Source organism: Leucopleurus acutus (assembly GCF_964270905.1).
Source record: "Leucopleurus acutus genome assembly, chromosome: 8".
Classification (NCBI taxonomy): domain Eukaryota; kingdom Metazoa; phylum Chordata; class Mammalia; order Artiodactyla; family Delphinidae; genus Leucopleurus; species Leucopleurus acutus.
Genome location: NC_139151.1, coordinates 95,860,476 through 95,881,248, shown reverse-complemented (window position 1 = coordinate 95,881,248; position 20,773 = coordinate 95,860,476). Strand labels below are relative to the sequence as shown.

At 41.4% G+C, this 20,773-nt stretch overlaps 1 protein-coding gene across 3 annotated transcripts in view; it reads left to right on the top strand.

Moving 5' to 3' along the window:
* AMBRA1 (autophagy and beclin 1 regulator 1) overlaps window positions 1-20,773 on the top strand; it is a 175,142-nt gene that overhangs the window by 114,148 nt on the left and 40,221 nt on the right. For all 3 annotated transcript variants that reach the window (XM_082845636.1, XM_082845637.1, XM_082845638.1), the window contains one exon: window positions 16,650-16,760. In XM_082845636.1, coding sequence (XP_082701762.1) covers window positions 16,650-16,760 — 111 coding nt within the window. The remainder of the gene's footprint in view (window positions 1-16,649; window positions 16,761-20,773) is intronic.

The following is a 20,773-nucleotide window of genomic DNA, read 5'->3' as shown; positions in this document are numbered from 1 at the left end:
GCACATGCCTGGCTCTGGGGACTACTCACGTTTCCGAGCAGTTTGTGGTTTGAAACAGGCCCATTTACCAAGGTCTCTCCCACTTATTTTTGCTCCAGACTTTCCACCAGTTGGTGCCTGCACTTTAGAACAAAGGTCTAGAATCTTTTTTCCACCTCTGATCTGGAAAAAAACAGCCAGGCTGGGCCAGTAGGACAGAATGTCTTTTTGAGTATCTTAAAGGATCTAGTTACTAAGATTTTTGTCAGGCTCACTTTTAGCATAATCAGGATGTAGTTTTTACAAAATGCTCAACCATCTTCCTTTAAGCAGCTGCCGCCACATGGATTAGGAATTACTAACCTTTTGACCTTACTCAAAAAACCCTAGTCCCTTTACAAAAACTAAGTCAGCTGGATGCTTTATCTCAATGTCGCAAGTCCTAAAATATGCAATATTTCCCTTGCACTAACTTGCAGGAAACCCATATGATCCTCGACCTTATAGATGTTTCCTTCACTCCAAAGTGAATGTGCAGTTGGCAGTCAAGACTGAGTATTGTATTCTGTATCCACTTTTTGATCTAACTTCACCTTTGCCCTCCAAGCCCAAGGGGCTTCTTTGTTGGCCCTCAGAGCTTACTCAGCCTTTCTGTCCCTGGGTAAATAGTAATGTGGCAGTGATTGCAGTGAAGTGACACCATGCTGTCCTTGGAGCTCGAGTCTCCTCTAAACTGAGTGAGCCAGGCTTGAGTTAGAGTCTCAGAGGCTTGGGGCCTCTGTGCCTTCCCCTCTGGGAGCAGCCTGTGGCCTCTTTCTTATATGCTGGCCCCAACTGACTCAGCCCAGTAATGCCGTACCCCGAAATGTACAGGTGTGATTTGACAGGAGCTTTTCACCCTTTACAAACTGGGCCTTCTAATGAGAATGTAGGCTCATAGAGCAATAATTCACGTGTAGGTGGCCTGTAAGGAAAGTTTTAACAAAAGAGTTGGTTGAGAAGCTGATTTATTTTCTTGCTTTAACTCTCTTGTCATGTGCTGAGTGGGGGCGTAAGAGGAGGGGCGGGTGGGGAATGGTGCTGCTGAAAGCATTTGTCTTCATTTCTGCCATCTCCCAGTGTTTATTACCCTGTGATCGGCAGATGAGGAAAGCTGCCAGTCAAACCCACGTTCAGCACATTTCCATTTCCCTTCATTGCAGATTTTAGGCTTTTGAAATTTGCATCCTCTTTGCAGCAGTAAAGGTCGTTTCCCTCCTGCTGCTGACAAGCCCAAGACCCTCTGGTCCAATTCTTCTCACTTGTGCTTCCACCAAACAATAAAAGCCGCAGGAGCCTCAGCAATCTAAGACAGGTGATTGGTGAGAGCTGTTCAGTGTTTGAGTCGGTCAGTCGCTCTCTTTATCTTTCTCTCTCACCTCTTATCTCCCTCAGTACTTTTCCCCGCCTCCCCCCACCCCATCTCTGCCCATCCGTCTGCTGCTCAGGCACCCACTGTAAGCAGCCCCGTTGTGCAACGGTGAGATGATGACAGCTTTCCGGACTCCTTTCCTGGCTTCACTCGGGGACCTGCCTAAGCTAGTGTCCTTCCAGCAGCAGAGGTTGCTAGGACCTAAATATAGGAAATGCCAGGTTGTGGGGGATGTGGAAGTGGAGGTAGAGTAATTCTTAATACTCTCATACACCTGAATGTCTTCAGTCAGAAGTAGAGGCTTTGAGGAAATCCCTGCCTGGTGGGAGTCAACGCAAGGTTTTTTGTTTTTCTTTTGGGGTTGTTGGGCTTTTTTTTCCTCCGTTTCTCCTGAACACATTGGGGTTTGGAATGCTGTTCCTAAATATCTTTCGGTAGCATGTGTTCTTGTGAGCTTATTTGTGTTTGTCTTAAATAATGTTTGTGGGTGGAAGAAAGGTAATGATATTCATTTCTTTGAAAATGGATGTTCTGCTTTCATAATTACTTTTCCCAATTACATCATTAGTGTAAGTGTAGATAACTGCTTCATTAGGACATACATATCGAAGAAGGGGAGGTCTACCGAATGGGTGATGAAAACAGGCCTCAGCGTCTTCATCTACCCACGCAGGAGCATCTTAGCTTGACTTCAGAGAGCTAGCAGGTACCAGTCACCCTGCCAACAGTCAAGATTAATCCTGGGTTTTAATGTGATAGGAGGAAGGAGTGAGGACCCAGTGAAGAGCAGCTTACTCCTTTGCTTTAGGCTGGTGATGCTTTGCTGAACTCCTGCTGACACTGGTACCAACAAGGCACCGTGTTTTAATCATTGACGATCTCTGAATTGGGAAGCAAAGTAGTCTTGTGGCAGCCCCACCACCTTTGGACTTTCTGGAGCTTTCTAGGACTATTGGCATGAGCCCTGTGCTCTGTTTGACCTCTTTGAATGACTTTTTTTTTTTTTTTTTGGAATGGCTTTTTAAGGGGAAATGGCCATGCCAGGCCTAGAAGTTACATTCTCCCATCAGACCTAAGGACCACCTGTAGGTTTGAATATGACTGATTTCACACCATGTCTGTGAATGACTTTATGTGTGCGCTATCTAGTTGTGCATTCTTTTTTTTATATAAATTTATTTATTTTATTTTACTTTTTTTTTTTGGCTGCGTTGGGTCTTCGTTGCTGCGTGCGGACTTTCTCTAGTTGCAGCGAGTGGGGGCTACTCTTCGTTGCGGTGCGCGGGCTTCTTATTGCGGTGGTTTCTCGTTGTGGAGCACGGGCTCTAGGCGCACGGGCTTCAGTAGTTGTGGCATATGAGCTTCAGTAATTGTGGCGCGCGGGCTCTAGAGCTCAGGCTCAGTCGTGTGGCACACGAGCTTAGTTGCTCTGCGGCATGTGGGATCTTCCCGGACCAGGGCTCGAACCCATCTCCCCTGCATTGGCAGGCAGATTCTTAACCACTGCACCACCAGGGAAGCACTGTGCATTCTCTCTTTTAAGACACATTAAAAACGAATGCCAAAACTACATACGTGTTTCCACTTACATGAGGTATCTAAAGTAGTCAGATTCATAGAAACAGAAAGAATTGTGGTCTGAGGGGAGAGTGAAAAGGGAAGTTGTTTAACGGGTATAGAGTTTCAGGTTTGTAAGTGTAAGATGAAAAAGTTCTGTTTCACAACAATGTGAATATACTTAACACTACTGAACTGTAACTGTAACTAACTGTACACTTAAAAATGGCTTAGATGGTAAATTTTATGTTATGTGCTTTTTGCCACAATTTTTAGAAAAGCTAATATCAGATTCTGTGTACTACTTACTCCAGATAGGAAGACTCTATCCACTGCTCTGGCCCTAATGACCATCAGGTTAATTTCTCTTCCTCCTCTTGGCCTGTTACAAAGCTTACTCTGCTATGGCCACATAATCCTGGTTTGAATTGTTGTTTTGAGAAAAATTTCGACGACACTGTGATGCGTAGAAATCTTTCATAGCTGTTTCTTTCCCCTTCCTTGCACAGTATCTGTATTCCAGGCCTTACTAATATCCTTGTTGAGTTCACAGGCTATATAATTTATTATTTTGTTGGCCTCATCTAATGCCTTTGACCTCAACAATATCTTTCTTGGGTCTGCTCCTAAAGTTCATGATTTGTATGTGGACTAATGCTACCCTTGTTTTTATGAGCAGGAGCTTTAGAGCCTTTAGGAGTTTACTGGACAATAAAATTATGTTGGTTTAGGGACCCAATTCCTGCTAAGAGCACGTATAGTCGGGAATTCTCTGGCGGTTCAGTGGTTAGGACTCCGTGCTCTCACTGCCTAGGGCCCAGATTCAATCCCTGGTTGGGGAGCTAAAAACCCCACAAGCTGCAGGGTGCGGCCCCCCCAAAAAAAGGGACACATATAGTCAATGACATCTGTATCTACAAAATACTTACCCTTTAATTTATGTTAAATATGTTTCGGACCTGGGAATTCTCTGGTGGTCCAGTGGTTAGGGCTCCACACTTTCACTGCCGAGGGCACAGGTTCCTGCAAGCTGCACAGTGAAGCTGAGGGAGGGGAAAATTTTATGTGTGTGTGTGTGTGTGTGTGTGTGTGTGTGTATATATATTTCGGACCTTTACCATATAATGGTTGATCTCAACATCAGTTTCATTGACCAGTTAGAGCAGTTATTAAACAGCCTAAGTCTGATAGACCACATACCTTACTGAGAATATTTCCTATGTCATAATTATAGTCACCCATATGATATTTTGGGGAGTCTTTTTTTGTTTTAATTTATTTTTTATTGAGGTAACATTGGTTTATAACATTATGTAAGTCTCATGTGTGGAATATAAAAAATAAAACAAAAATAAGTGAACAAACCAAACCAAACCAAACCAAACATGTAGATACAGAGAACAGAGTAGTGGGGTTTTATTTTGGTGTTTTTACAGAAAATGATGTCCCCTAATACTCCTCTTATCTTTTATTTTAGCCTCAGAAAAAAGCAAAGACTCGCTTCAGCTATAGGTGATATATTCAGAATTGTTTTGTTTTGTTTTGTTTTTAATTTATTTTTGGCTGCGTTGAGTTTTCATTGCTTCGCGTGGGCTTTCTTCTAGTTGCGGTGAGCGGGGGCTGCTCTTTGTTGCAGCGGGCGGGCTTCTCATTGTGGTGGCTTCGTGTGGGCTTCAGTAGTTGTGGCATGTGGGCTCAGTAGTTGTGGCTCACAGGCTCTAGAGCACAGGCTCAGTAGTTGTGGCACACGGGCTTAGTTGCTCCGCGGCATGTGGAATCTTCCAGGACCAGGGCTCAAACCTGTGTCTCCTGCATTGGCGGATTCTTAACCGCTGCGCCACCAGGGAAGACCCCAGAATTGATCTTTGAAAGCCTACTTTTTCCTTCCTTTGGAAGGACATAAATCTGTTTCCCTCAACACTTTTATGATTGCTGGGTTCCATGCAGTGTGTTTTCTATAAATAAAAACTATTATCTTAATCTCATGTGAACCTGTGGTTCAGTTATAAAAACATACAGTGGAACATTATTCGACCATAAAAAGGAATGAAGTACTGATAAATGCTAAAACATGGATGAACTTTGAAAAAATTATGCTAAATGAAAGAAGACAGACACAAACAGCCACTTATTGTATGATTCCATTCATATGAAATGTCCAAGAGAGGCAGAATTATACAGACAGAAAATAGATTCACTAATCTCTTCCCTTGCTTAGGGCAAGGGAGGGAGTGGGGCAGAGGGGAGGGGAGTAGCTGCTAATGGGTAAGGTATTTTGGAAGCTAGGGAATGATGAAAATATCCTGAAATTAGGTAGTAGTGACGGTTGTTGTAAATTTGATTTTGATAATGGTTGCACAATTGTGAAATATACTAAAACCCCTTAAATTATATGCTTTAGGTAAATTATATGATATGTGAATTATATCATAATAAAGCTGTTATTTTTAAACAAACTACATATAGTTTGGTCATTTTCCTCAATGTCAAAACCATAAATGAGAACTAAGAGAGACATCTACCCTTGGAGGAAGTCTTGTTATTTGCCACCAGGAACTCTTTCCAGGTCCCCAGGCTATAGAATAGTTGACTATGATCTTGGATGAGACTTTTTAAATTGGTGATAAGGTGATAAAGTGAGAGTTACAACATGCTTAGTTATATACTCCTTCATGGAACAGATTTAAAGACTGCATTTTTTTTTTTTAATTTATTTATTTATTTTTGGCTGCATTGGGTCTTCATTGCTGTGTGGGCTTTCTCTGGTTGTGGCGAGCGGGGGCTACTCTTCGTTGCGGTGCACAGGCTTCTCATTGTGGTGGCTTCTCTTGTTGCAGAGCAGAGGCTCTAGGTGCGTGGGCTCAATAGTTGTGGTGCACAGGCTTAGTTGCTCCGCGGCATGTGGGATCTTCCTGGACCAGGGCTCAAACCCGTGTCCCCTGCATTGGCAGGCAGATTCTTAACCACTGATCCACCAGGGAAGTTCCTAAAGACTGCATTTAAATAAAGCTTTCTGGAAAGAGGAATAAGTATTCTTCCTAGGATGCCATTCAATATATACTTACGAAGAATGCTTTTTATGTCCAAATAATCCTGTGTTGTATTGCTCTAAGAATTATTTTTCATGGACAGAAACCAATTTATTATTTACAAAGAACTCAGACAATCTATAAAAAAAAACAAAAAAACTTAAAAATACACAAAAGGTGCGGGTAAGCAGTGCACAGTAAAAGAAATAAAATGAGCCAGTAAACAAATATGGAACAAAAAGATGCTCACCAATACTCTTAAATTATTAAAGAAGTATGAAGGGCCACCGAAAGTGGAATTGCCATATTTTACTTCATAAATTGAACAAAAGTTATATTGAATACTGTTTTTTAATAATAGCATTATTGAGATGTAGTTCACATACTGTATAGTTCACCTATTTTAAGTGTACAATTCAGTGGTGTTTAGTATATTCACAGAGTTGTGCAATCATTGCCACTATCTATGTATTTCAGAACATTTTTATCACCTTGTAAAAAACCCCATGCCCATTAGCAGTCACTTCCCCCTCCCCCCTCCACTTCCCCTGCCCACGCCAGCCCTAGGCAATTTCTGATCTACTTTTTGACTGTTGCTTTGCCTATTCTAGACATTTCATGTAAATGGAATCATACAATATGTGGTCTTTTGTGGCTGGCTCTCTAAGAAGAATTTTGAAAAGTTGCTTAGTTCTTCAGTTGGATCTGCCCTGGGGTTTCTAGTTTCAGTTCTGCTGACCAATTAGCAAGCTGGTTCTTGGCTTCATATCACAACCAAGCAGAAGAGTAACTGTGTTTCTCGGCTGATGCGTGTTTTCGCCCCCAGCCCCATTCTTATTCTGCCTTCCCAGCAGCAGCACAGTCAGACGGCTGTTCTGAATTAGGCCGCCTCAAATGCAGCAATTTTATAGGACTGAGATATAATTTAATCGCTTCCTTCTTTGTAACTTGCCCTTCTTTAACCTCCCGAATTAGCTTTTCTGATAGATTTGCTAATGATTCCTATTGTTGCTTATTTTCACTGTACTGTTGAATCGTACTCTTCATATCCCTGCTCCTAGAACAGATCTTGGAGAGAGCCTAAAAAGCTGTTTTGGAAAAAAGGGTCCCTGATTCTCCTTTCCAAGGAACAGGAGAGAAGAGTCTGAGAGAAGCAGAGGTAGAAAGATGTATGCAGACTTGGTAGAGCTCACCTACCATGTGACTGTCATGACTATTAAAATTTTATCCCTAGACACATTCCCAAGGCTTCCAGCCTGCAAGTTGAACACAGGACTCAGAGAATGAGACTTAGCAGTTTGGTTTTTGCCATCGTTGTTTTCTTTTCTTTTTTTTTTTTTTTAAAGAAGAGAAGGTTTTTTGTTTTTTGTTTTTAATATAAATTTATTTATTTATTTTTGGCTGCATTGGGTCTTCGTTGCTATGCGCGGACTTTCTCTAGTTGCAATGAGTGGAGGCTACTCTTTGTTGTGGTGCGCGGGCTTCTCATCGCGCTGGCTTCTCTTTGTTGCGGAGCACGGGCTCTAGGCACACAGGCTTCAGTAGTTGTGGCACACGCACTCAGTAGTTGTGGCTCGCGGGCTCTAGAACACAGGCTCAGTAGTTGTGGTGCACGGGTTTAGTTGCTCTGCGGCATGTGGGATCTTCCTGGCCCAGGGCTCGAACCCATGTCCTGTATTGGTAGGCGGATTCTTAACTGCTGTGCCACCAGGGAAGCCCTCCATGGTTGTTTTCTGATGGTTGGCCAGGATCACTGGATTCAAGTTTCTTTTCCCTTTCATTTTGTCTTTTGTCAGAATAATCTTCATTTACTCTTTTGCTCTGAGGCTCCAGAAGAAGAGCTCTGTGGTTGTGAGGTAGAAAGTGAACTGCTATGACTAACAGTATGCTTATGGACAGCCGCTCTTTCCACCGTTTCCTAGAACATGAATGAGAGTCTTGGGCTCTCTCTCTCTCTCTCTTTTTAAATTAATAGACTTTTTTTTAGAGCAGTCTTAGGTTTACAGAAAAATTAAGTTGAAAGTACAGACAGCTCCCATATACCTTCCTCCCTCCCCACACACCCATAGCCTCCCCCACCATCAGCATCCTGCCCCAGAGTGATACATTTGTTATAATCCATGAACCAACCTTGAAACATCATTATCACCCAAAGTCCATAGTTTACATTAGGGTTCACTGTTAGTGTTGTAAATTCTGTGGGTTTTGCCAAAAATATGGTGACATGATCCACCATTATAGTACCGTACAAAATAGTTTCACTGCGACAAAAAAAGTCTCCTTGTGCTCCACCTGTACATTCCTCTCTCCCCCCCAAACTCCTGGCAACCACTGATCTTTACTGTGTCCACAGTTTTGGCTTTTCCAGAATGACATATAGTTTAGAATCATACAATATATAGCTTTTTGCTTCTTTCACTTAATAATATATACTTAAATTTCTTCCATGTTTTTTCATGGCTTGATAGCTCATTTCTTTTTAGAACTGAATAATATTCCATTGTATGGATGTACCACAGTTTACTTATCCATTCTCCTATTAAAGGACATCTTGGTTGCTTTTAAGGTTTGGCAGTTACAAATAAAGTTGCTATAAACATCTCTGTGTAGGTTTTGTGTGGACATAACGCTTTCAACTCATTTGTGTAAATACCAAGGAGCATGATTGCTGGATCATATGGTAAGAGTATGTTTAGTTTTGCAAGAAACTGCCAAACTGTCTTCCAAAGTGGCTGTACCATTTTGCATTCCCACCAGCAAGGAATGGGAGTTCCTGTTGTTTCACATCCTGTTCCGCATTTGGTGTTATCAGTGTTTTGGATTTCAGCGATTCTGACAATCGTGTAGTGGTTTCTCTTTGTTGTTTTAATTTGCAGTTCCCTGATGAGGAATGATGTTGAGCATCTTTTCATATGCTTATGTGCCATCTGTATATCTTCTTTGGTGAGGTGTCTGTTTAGATCCTTTGCCCATTTTTTAATTGGGTTTTTTGTTATTGTTGAGTTTTAAGAGTTCTTTGTATATTTTGGATACCAGTCCTTTATCAGTTAAGTGTTTTGCAAAGATTTTCTGCCAGACTGTCGTCTCTTCATTCTCTTTAACAGTGTCTTTCACAAAGCAAAAGTTTTTAATTTTAATGAAGTAAAATTTGTCAGTTTTTTCTCTTCATGGATTGTACTTCTGGTGTTGTATCTTAAAAGTCTTTGCCAAGCCCAAGGTCACCTAGATTATCTCTTATATTATCTCCTAGGAGTTAGAGTTTTGTGTTTTACGTCTAGATCTATCCAATTTGAGTTAATTTTTTGAAAAGTGTAAGGTTTGTGTCTAGGTTTATTTTATAGTTTTGTATATGGATATCCAGTTGTTTCAGTACTGTTTTTGAAGAGATTCAGTTCTCTATTGAATTGCCTTTGCTCCTTTGTCAAAGATCAGTTTACTATATTTGTGTGGGTTTATTTCTGATCTCTTTTTTCTGTTCCATTGGTCTAGACATAGATCAAGAATAGGTCTAGACATAGATCTAGAATAGACATATTCTTTCACCAATGCCACACTATCTTGATGACTGTAGCTTTATAGTAAGTCTTGACGTCAGATAGTGTCTTCCAAATTTGTTCTTTCTTTGCATATTGCGTTGGCTATTCTGGATCTTTTGCCTTTCCAGATAAACTTTAGAATCAGTTTTTTTGATATTCACAAAGTAATGTTCTAGGATTTTGACTGGGATTGCATTGAATCTATAGATCCAGTTAGGAAGAATTGACATCTTAACAGTGCTAAATATTCCTATCCATGAACATGGAGTATCTCTCCAATATTTTTTCAGATCTTTTGTGATTTGTTTCATCAGATAGATCTTGTACATGTTTTGTTAGATTTATACTTAAGGTTTTCATTTTTTTTGGTGCTAATATAAATGATATTGTATTTTTAACTTCAAATTCCAATTCCATTTATTCATTTATTCATTGCTGGCATATAGGAAAGCAGTTGACTTCTATCTTGCAACTTAATATAATCACTTAATAGTTCCAGGAGGTTTTGTTTTTTGCTTGTTTGTTGTTTTATTCTTTGGGATTTTCTGCATAAACAATTATGTTATCTGTGAACAAAGAAAGTTTTATCTCTTCTTCTCCAATCTGTATACCTCTTACTTACTTTTCTTGTCTTATTGCATTAAGTAGGCTTCCAGTACAGTGTTGAAGAGGAGTGGTGAGAGGAGACATCCTTGCTTGTTCCCAGTCTTAGGGGGAAAGCATATACAGTTAACCCTTGAACAATGTGGGGAGAAAGGGACTCTGACCCCCCACACAGTTGAAAATCCATGTATAACTTTACAGTCAGCCCTCCATATCTGCTGTTCCACACCCTGGATTCAGCCAACTGCAGATCATGTAGTACTGTATACGTATTTATTGAAAAAATCTGCATGTTAATGGACCCACATCGTTCAAACGCATATGTTTTTCTAGGGTCAACTGTCGTTTCTCACCTTTAAATGTAGCTATGGGTTTTTTGTAGACATTGTTTATCAACTTGAGAAGTTCCCCACTCTTCCCAGTTTGATGATAGTTTTTATCAAAAATAGGTTTTAGAGTTTGTCAGGTGCCTTTTCTGTATCTATTGATATGATCATATGAGTTTTCTTCTTTATCCTGTTGATGTGATGTATCATATTATTAACTGATTTTGAAATGTTTAACCAGCCTTGCCTACTGGAATAAATCCCCATTTGGTCATAGTGTGTAACTTTTTTTTTTATACATTATTATATTCAATTTGCCAACATTTTGTTGAGCATTTTTACTTCTGTGTTCATAAAAGATATTAGACTGTAGTTCTCCTTTCTTCAATGTTTTTGTCCAGTTTTGGTATCAGGGTAGTGCTGGCCTCAGAAACAGTCCCACTTCTGTTTTCTTGAAGAGATTATGGAGATTTGGTGTAATTTCTTCCTTAGGTGTTTGGTAGAATTTACCAATGAACCCACCTGGGCCTGGCACTTTCTGTCTTAAGAGGTTTTTCATGATTGATTCAGTGTAATAGATATAGGCCTATTCAGATCATCTGTTTCTTCTTGTGTCAATTTTGGTAGTCTGTGTCTTTCAAGGAATTGGTCCATTTCACCTAGCTTATCAAACTTGTGGGCCTTGAGTTGTTCATAATAGTCCTTTACTATCCTTTTAGTGTCCATTGGATCAGTAGTGATAGCTTGTCTTTCATTTCTGGTATTAATAATTTGTATCTTCCCTCTTTTTTTCTTTGTTAGCCTGGCTAAAGGTTTATTGATTTTATTGGTCCTTTCAAAGAACCAGCTTTTGATTTCATTGATTTTTTTTTTTCTCTGTTGACTTCCTGTTTTCAGTCTCACTGATTTCTGCTCTAATTTTGATTATTTCTTTTCTTCTGCTTACTTTGGATTTAATTTGCTCTTCTTTTTGTTTCCTAAAGTGGAAGTTTAAATTATTGATTTTAGATCTTTCTTCTTTTCTAGTATGTGCATTCAAAGCAGTAACATTCCCTCTAAACGCTGCTTTCACTACATCCCACAAATTTTAATTAGTTGTATTTTCATTTAGTTAAAAATATTTTAGGGCTTCCCTAGTGGCGCAGTTGTTGGGAGTCCGCCTGCTGATTCAGGGAACACGGGTTCGTGCCCTGGTCTGGGAGGATCCCACATGCCGCGGAGCGGCTGGGCCCGTGAGCCATGGCCGCTGAGCCTGCGCGTCTGGAGCCTGTGCTCCACAATGGGAGAGGCCACAACAGTGAGGGGCCCGCGTACCGCAAAAAAATAAAAGAAAGAAAGAAAAAAATATTTAAAAATTTCTCTTGCGATGTCTTCTTTGAGCCATGTGTTACTTAAAGTGTGTTGCTTAATCTCCAAGTATTTAGAGATTTTTCCAGTTATCTTTCTGTTTCTGATTTCTAGTTTAATTTCCTTGTGTTCTGACAGCATACTTTGTATGATTTCAGTTCTTTTAAATTTGTTACAGTGTGTTTTGTGGACCAGAATGTGGTCTATCTTGGCCTAAGCTTTTTTTCAAGGAGAACATTACTAAGGAGTCTGGGTCCTATGCATTTGCTCTTAATTCTGAAATGAAGTGCTTCTCTTCCTTGGTCCTGGCACATTATTTGGGCCAGTCTCTTACAAAAGAACCTCTGTCTATGAGCTGTTGACTCCAGAGCTATACCTATAGAGGAGAAGCATACAGAGATTGGAGTAAATGATTAAATAATTTTAATGGTGGTCATTTATTAGACACTTACTATTTGCCATCACTTTACAATTATTATTTCAGTAAGTTTTCCAAATAGCCCTATAAGTTGAAAGGATTTTTATTATCTTTTTACAGATAAGGAAACTGAGGTTCAGAGAGATTGATTTACACAAAGTGATACTAATATAGGTACTAGTAGGAAGAGTCAAAATCGGGTCCATCTGATTCTGAAGCCCGTATTCTCAGAAACAATGTTAAAAACAGACACATGAGATCCCAGTTCAAGCCAAACTCTAATCCATGACAGAAATGGAAAACTGGAAGTTTGCTAAAGGAATATTTGTATAATGCTGTGCCTTTTATTGGTTTCTCTCCAAAATCAGTATCTCCAACAGTTTTGGTGCCTTTAGCAGCAAGCATTCCAGTAGTAGTGCTTCCTAAGAGCACCTATCTTGGAGTAAAATGTAGGCTGTATTTATCTAACTTGGAGTTTCCCAACCAGGAATGATTTTGATCCCCAGGGAACATTTGACAATGTCTGGATACATTTTTGGTGGTCACAACTGGGTGACTACTGGCATCTAGTGGGAAGAGGCCAGGGGTACTGCTAAACATCCTGCAGTGCACAAGACCCACCCTACCCCCTAAACAAAGAATTATCTGACCCAAAATATCAATAGTGGAGGTTGAGAAACCCTGAGTCTAGCTTGTTCCATTCTGTTATTACTGAGAAAACCTTGATCCCTCAGAAATCCCTCAGCATTCTGTCAGGATTTGGTTTCCAAGGCTAAGTGCCTCCTATGTAAATACTTTGTGGGTCAGTCCATTAATTCATTCTGGCACATTTCCTGTACCTTGAGCTTAGTAGCCAGAGGCCTGTTAAATGGTTGGGCTTTTTTTTTAATAGGGTGCTACTTTTTCTTCCTGATGTTTCTTGAGAGACAGGCTCAGTTGGCCTGCAGCTCTTACAGAAGAGAACCTGGTGACAATACTCTAATCTGTTGCTGGCATCTTTAGCTCCCTAATCTATGTTTACGCGGCGCTGAAAATCAACTCTCCCTGCTGCCAGGCCCCATTCCTCCTTAACACTCTGGCACCACTGGCAGAGAATACCTCCCTAGTCTCTTCCACACAGTTCAACCATACATGATTATTTTATTGCACAGCTGTTTTCCAGAAGACGTTTCCTGAGGCATGGATATACAGGGTGCTTCTGGAGCTGTGAGTTGGAGCCTCAGTCATTTCTGTTCCAGTTGCAGATGTATCCACAGCGCTCTTAAAGCATCTGGTATTTTCCTTAACTGTTTTCCTGTTTGTAGCTCTCGTCCTCTCCCCCAGATTTTAAGCTCCTACGATATGGGGTTGGTTTTTTCAATTTTTTTCGTATCCTGTCTTAGGAACTAGCATTTCTTTCATCATATACTAAGAAAATCAACTTGCCTTCTTCCATTTTGGGTTATATGCTTTTCTGTTAAAAGTTGGAGGAAATTATAAGGAACTAAAATCATTTGAGAGAGACTGGTGGTCAGAGGCTGATATCAACCATCTAGATAAAGATAAGCAAGCCAGAGGAACAATTCATAAACTCAATGGAATTGAGCCTGGGTCCAAATAAAACTGAATAATTCTTTCCTGAGTAATGGACCTTGGAATTTAAAAAGTTATTTTCATTATCAAGGAGGCCTAGAAAACTCAAGAAATTTCCTATTAAGGAAGCCCTATAGGGGAACTTCCCTGGTGGCGCAGTGGTTAAGAATCCACTTGCCAATACAGGGGACATGGGTTCGATCCCTGGTCCAGGAAGATCCCACATGCTGTGGAGCAACTAAGCCTGTGTGCCACAACTGCTTGAGCCTGTGCTCTTCAGCCCGCGAGCCACAGCTGCTGAGCCCGCGTGCTGCAACTACTGAAGTCCATGCACCTAGAGCCCATCCTCTGCAACAAGAGAAGCCACCACAATGAGAAGCCCGCACACCGCAACGAAGAGTAGCCCCCGCTCGCTGCAACTATAGAAAGCCCTTGCGCAGCAACCAAGACCCAACACAGCAATAAATAGATAGATAGATGGATAGATGGATAAATAAATAAATTTATTTATTTATTTACAAAAAGAAAGTCCTATAGGTAGCTTACCCTCCTCATGACCCAGAGGTTCAGCAAAATTTCCCAAGTCAGATATCATTATTACAGAATTTTCTGTAAAGTTTAAGCAAAGACATATATTTACCTCATTTAAGCGATATGCCACAGGGCCCTCAATAGGGATTTTTTTTTTTTTTCTGCGTTGGGTCTTCGTTGCTGTGCACAGGTTTTCTCTAGTTGCGGCAAGCGGCGGCTACTCTTTGTTGCGGTGTGTGGGCTTGTCATTGTGGTGGCTTCTCTTGTTGTGGAACACGGGCTCTAGGTGTGTGGGCTTCAGTAGTTGTGGCACGTGGGCTCAGTAGTTGTGGCTCACGGGCTCTAGAGCACAGGCTCAGCAGTTGTGGTGCACGGGCTTAGTTGCTCCACGACACGTGGGATCTTCCCAGGCCAGGGCTTGAACCCGTGTTCCCTGCAATGGCAGGCGGATTTTTAACGACTGCGCCACCAGGGAAGCCCCCTCAATAGGGATTTGAGGTCAGTGGGTCATTGACAGAACCCTCAAATGCTGTCTTTCTTAGGCCTTCAGAGAGATCATGACCATTTTGAACAATGTCTTTGAACCTGCAAGATTATAAAGAATGTATTGTTTGGATGGTATTGGTTTATCTAAAACAGTATTTCTCAACCTTTATTTTATCATTACCTTCCTAAGGAGCCTTTTTAGACATCTTTTTCCCTAATCACCCCCCTCCCATGAAATTTTAATATCACAGATAATGCTGTGTATCTGTTCATATACTGCAGTACTTTGGCAGGGACTGGGGATTGTACTCTCTAAGATTTTTCCCCCACCATGAACAGTTTTCACCCCCATGGGGGCAGTCCTGCCCATGTTGACGATATTTTAATCTAGAAGTATCATCATCTTGGGAATGAATTGTTTGTACCTTTCTTAACAAATTGAAACAGGGACAAGGACTCTATCAGTAAACTAATGTTAAAAAAGAGTCTTCTCATGCAATGGCCTGAAGCAACTGAGGAAGAGTGAGAAGACTACTTTTCTCATATTTCATAGCTTATATGGAGGACATTTTCTCTCTGAACAACCTCTTGACCATCTGAGGAAGGAACAGGGAAACACCAGGAGTAGCAGAGCAATAAATGCAGCGCTCTAAAAGGAGGGGAAAAAAAAAAAGACAAGACCCTCTTGCAGTGAAATGCAGAGGAGGAAAATGGTGATACTGAAGAATCTGGGTATAGAACTGTCCATTGTTCCAAGGCTAGTCAGCTCTAACAAGTTCAGTTTCTCAAAGTCAGAGTTGACTTGCAGCAGAGAGTACCATTTAGGTTGTGTAGCACATAAGAATGTTCTATTCTCCCAAGAGGGTTTGGCTCTGTCTGATCAGAAGGGTGGGTGTGTATGAAATGCACCTCGGAAGGAGGAGGAGGAAGAGATGACATGTTCAAGTAAAATGAAATACAACTGCAAATTAAAGTGTCACCCTGTTTTAAAAAAATCCCTTTTTTATTTAATTGGTTACCAAGGAAAAAAATGTCATACAGAAGTGTATGTCTCAGGGAAAGTTAAACTGTGAGATGTTACAAGTGAATCTGGATTCAAGGAAGTTCTCCTGGGGTGGGGCAGGGCAGGAGTTATAAAATACTGCCTTAATAAAAATATTCTGAGGGGGAAAAGCTAGGCTCATAAATTTCTATTGTGTTACATGCCAGAGGTCCAGAAGAGATTAACAAATATTACCTCATTTGTTCTTTGCTGTCTCTCTCTATCCTATCAGCTGAATGCTGGCTGCCTCTTCCCTGGGGGAAGCCTCCTTTTGAGATGTTTTATTAGGAGGAAGGTCATATACAAAGGAGATGCTTTCTCCCAAAGGGTGCTGCTTACCACAAAGACATCCAGGGACTGAATGCTTTTCTGTGTTAATGGTGTCCTACCATTTTTCATGTGTCTTTCCCAGAATTTTTATGAACACCCATTTGTCTCTTTAGATTGTGAGCCTACCAGATAGGATATATACAGTACGTGCCACATTGTTGGCACTCAGTATATGTTATGTAATAATGGGAAGGGGGGCTGATTTATATTATACTATACTATACTATACTATACTATACTATACTATACTATACTATACTATATTGTATTATACTATATTTACATGTAGAATTGTTCTTGAGAAACATGTCTGGTTTCTCTGAGATAGAGACTTGACAGATAGGACTTGTCAGCTTTCTTCAGCCTTAGTTGTGATTCTTCCTTTTCTCCCTTTTCTACTAATCCTAGTTTTGTCTCATGTTTGCAATGGAAACATATAGATAAACACTATAATGTGCTCTCTTTGTCTTCTCCCCAACCAGGGGCAGTGATTGGTGATGGACAGTCTGCCGTGGCCAGTAACATTGCCAATACTACCTACCGGCTCCAGTGGTGGGACTTCACTAAGTTTGACCTCCCAGAAATCAGTAATGGTAAGCCAAGGTAGAACTGGGGATACTGGTGGAAGGTCTGACTCTTACTGGTGAGCCAGAGCTCAGAAACCCACATAGCACTGGATTTTTCATCGCCTCGTTGAGCAGCTGACTGCCGTGTGCCATTTCTGCAGTTCTTCTCTGACTCTCGTTAAGCAATTCAACAAACGTGTATTGAGCACCCACCCTGAGCAGTGAACAATGCTTTGGTACAGTGATCAGAACAATGCTAAGGTGGACACCAAAATGAAGATATCTGCCCCAGGAGTTTACCGACTAGTAGTTCATTGTCGCAAGCCTAGAAGTTTGGGTGGAACTGAGAGGAAGAGAAGGAGAAGGGAGTGTAGGAACTGAGAGCCAGACCCTTGAGGAAAGACTACAGTGATGATAAACTCATTTATTAATCTAGATCTGAATAGAACAAAGGGAGTGGCCTGATTGATGTGTGATTTACAAACATGTCTGTCTGTCAGTCCATTTTCCCAGCTTCTACGAGTCCTCAATCCCATGTCCCAGTTGTTCGATTGAAACCACATCATTTTTTTAAAAATTAATTAATTAATTAATTTATTGGCTGTGTTGGGTCTTCCGTTGCTGTGTGCGGGCCCTCTCCAGTTGAAGCGAGTGGGGGCCACTCCTCGCCATAGTGCGAGGGCTTCTCACTGCGGTGGCCTCCCCTGCCACAGAGCACAGGCTCCAGGTGCTCAGGCTTCAGCAGTCTTGGCACACGGGCTTCAGTAGTTGTGGCTCGTGTGCTCCAGAGCGCAGGCTCAGCAGTTGTGGTGCACGGGCTTGGTTGCTCCACGGCATGTGGGATCTTCCCGGACCAGGGCCTGAACCCATGTCCCCTGCATTAGCAGGCGGATTCTCAACCACTGCGCCACCAGGGAAGCCCAATCACAGCATTTTAGACATCTCATTTCACTTTCTATCTGATGACGGACTCTCACACATCCTTGGGAAGTAGTGATTCAGCTTCTGCTTGAACACTTCAGATAGGTCACACTGTCTGATGAGTTGGCCCTAGTCCATCACTGCTAAATTCCTGTTCAAATGTTTTTTCTTATACCCAGCCACCATTTCCCTTGCTGTCACTTCCTCCCATTGGTCCTAGTTCTACCTCTGAATCTCCATAGAGTAAGTTTAATGACGTCTCTTCTAAGTGACAGTTCTCAAGCTATTTGAAGATAAACTGCCATTTCCCTGTAAATCATTCTTTTTGGGCCAGAATTCCTGAGATTCCTTTTAGGATCTGGTTTTCAAATCCTTGACAGTTCTGCTCATTTCCCCTTTAAGCTTTGAGGTGGCAGAACAACGTAGAACACTCCAGATGAGAGCTGTCCAAAACAGAGTACAATGATGGTTTGGACAGTGTTAGTCCAGCTTAAGATTTCAACAGCTTTTTCTGAAGCCACTATTGAGTTTGCAGTTACTTAAAATTCCTTGATGGGACTTCCCTGGTTGCACAGTGGTTAAGAATCTGCCTGCCAGTGCAGGAGACACGGGTTCGATCTCTGGTCCAGGAAGATCCCACATGCCGTGAAGCAACTAAGCCCATGCGCTACAACTACTGAGCCTGCACTCTTGAGCCTACGAGCCACAACTACTGGGCCCGTGTGCTGCAACAAGGGAAGCCACCGCAATGAGAAGCCTGCTCACCGGAATGAAAAGTAGCTCCTGCTCACCACAACTAGAGAAAGCCCGTGCACAGCAACGAGGACCCAATGAAGCCAAACATAAATAAATAATAAATAAATGTATTTATTTATTAAAAAAATACTTGATAACTATTAATAAACCAAGACTTTACTGTTCTGTACTACTTGTGCAGTTCGAATGTTTTAGAAACCAAAGGTTTGTATTTGTTTCTGCTAAGTTTTATCTTAATAGTGTCAATTGCTCTTCTTAGTTCCTGCCTCAACATTTTTTTGAACTTTGATTCAGCCCTTTTTTTCCCAACCTTACATCATCTTCTAATTTGATAAACATACTTTCTCTCTCTTTTTTTTTTTAACACTAAGTACTTTAATTCTTTTTTTTTTTTTTTTTGGCTGCATAGGGTCTTAGTTGCAGCATGAGGGCTCTTTTGTTGTGGCGGGAGTGCTTAGTTGCCCCGAGGCATGTAAGATCTTAGTTCCCTGACCAGGGATCAAACCTGAGTCCCCTGCATTGGAAGGTGGGTTCTTAATCACTGGACCACCAGGGAAGTCCCTCTGTCTTACTTTGTTTTTCTGGTTTTTAAAAAAATATTTATTTATTTACTTATTTGGTTGTGCCAGGTCTTAGTTATGGCAGGCGGGCTCCTTAGTTGAGGCATGAGAATTCTTAGTTGTGGCACGCATGTGGGATCTAGTTCCCTGACCAGGGATTGAACCCAGGCCCCCTACATTGGGAGTGCAGACTGTTTTTTTAAAAAAAAATAAATACATTTATTTATTTATTTTTGGCTGCATTGGGTCTTCGTTGCTGTGCGAGGGCTTTCTCGAGTTGCGGTGAACAGGGGTTAATCTTCGTTGCGGTGCGTGGGCTTCTCATTGTGGTGGCTTCTCTTGTTGCCAGGCACGGGCTCTAGGTGCGCAGGCTCAGTAGTTGTGGTTTGCAGGCTCTAGAGCACAGGCTCAGTAATTGTGGCACACGGGCTTAGCTGCTCCGTGGCATGTGGGATCTTCCTGGACCAGGGCTCGAACCCGTGTCCCCTGCATTGGCAGGTGGATTCTTAACCACTGCGCCACCAGGGAGTCCCGGGAGCGCAGACTCTTAACCAGTTGTGCCGCCAGGGAAGTCCCCCCTCTGTCTTAACTTTGGATTGCTAGCAAAACTAGTGCATCAGTCAGGACTTTGCACCAAGCATTGTGGTATGTTCCTGTGGGCTTGCTCTGTGTCAGTTTTGGTTCACGAATTTGCACCTAGGCTTGGTTGTTCGCATGTGAAGCCCATATTTTTCTATCTTGTCTATAGGGTATTGTAAGAGTTGGTCAGATACCTTAAAGTAATCAAGATAGCCCCTTCTATAGCATTTCCCAGTATGCCAATCTTGGTATCCTTATCAGACCATGAAAATGAGGTCAATTTTTTCATGTCCTGATCTTAGTGAAACCTCAGTAGCAATCATTTTTTTCTAAGTGCTTTTAAGCCGCATGTTCAATAATCTATTGTTTACTAGAAATCAAATGCAATCTACCTTTTCCCTTATTAAATACTGTTTGCTTGTTTATAGATTTCTGGCCCAGGTGTTTGCCATAATTTTCCCTAGGTACTTTGTTTCGTTATTTTATTTGCTTCGTTTCTTTTATTATAATCTGAAATACATTTACCAAAGATTTTTAAAATATAAAAGGATATACAGTGAAAAGTTTCCCAACCCTGCTCCCAGCTACCCACCACTCCACCCCATAGGCAACCACAATGAGCAGTGTCTTGCATACCTCTTCAACGATATCGTATGTATATACAAGTACATGCAAATGTTTGTTTTTCCACCTCTACTTAACCTAAATGGTAGCATGTTATACATACTTTTCTTTCTGTACCTTGCTTTCTTTACTTTATGTCTTGGTGATCTTTCCGTATCAGTACATAAAGCATTTACTCAATTCTTTTTTAATGGCTGCCTAGTATCCCACTGTCCTTTATATATATATATATATATATATATATATATACATACACACACACACACACACATACATATTTATTTATTTATTTATGGCTGTGTTGGGTCTTTGTTGCTGCACGTGGGCTTTCTCTAGTTGTGGCAAGCGGGGACTACTCTTTGTTGTGGTGCTCGGGCTTCTCATTGCAGTGGCTTCTCTTGTTGCAGAGCACAGGCTCTAGGCATGCGGGCTTCAGTAGTTGTGGCACACAGGCTCAGTAGTTGTAACTCGCGGGCTCTAGAGCGGAGGCTCAGTAGTTGTGGCGCACGGGCTTAGTTGCTCCGCGGCATGTGAGACCTTCCTGGACCAGGCAGGCAGATTCTTAACCACTTTGCCACCAAGAAAGTCCCCCCACTGTCC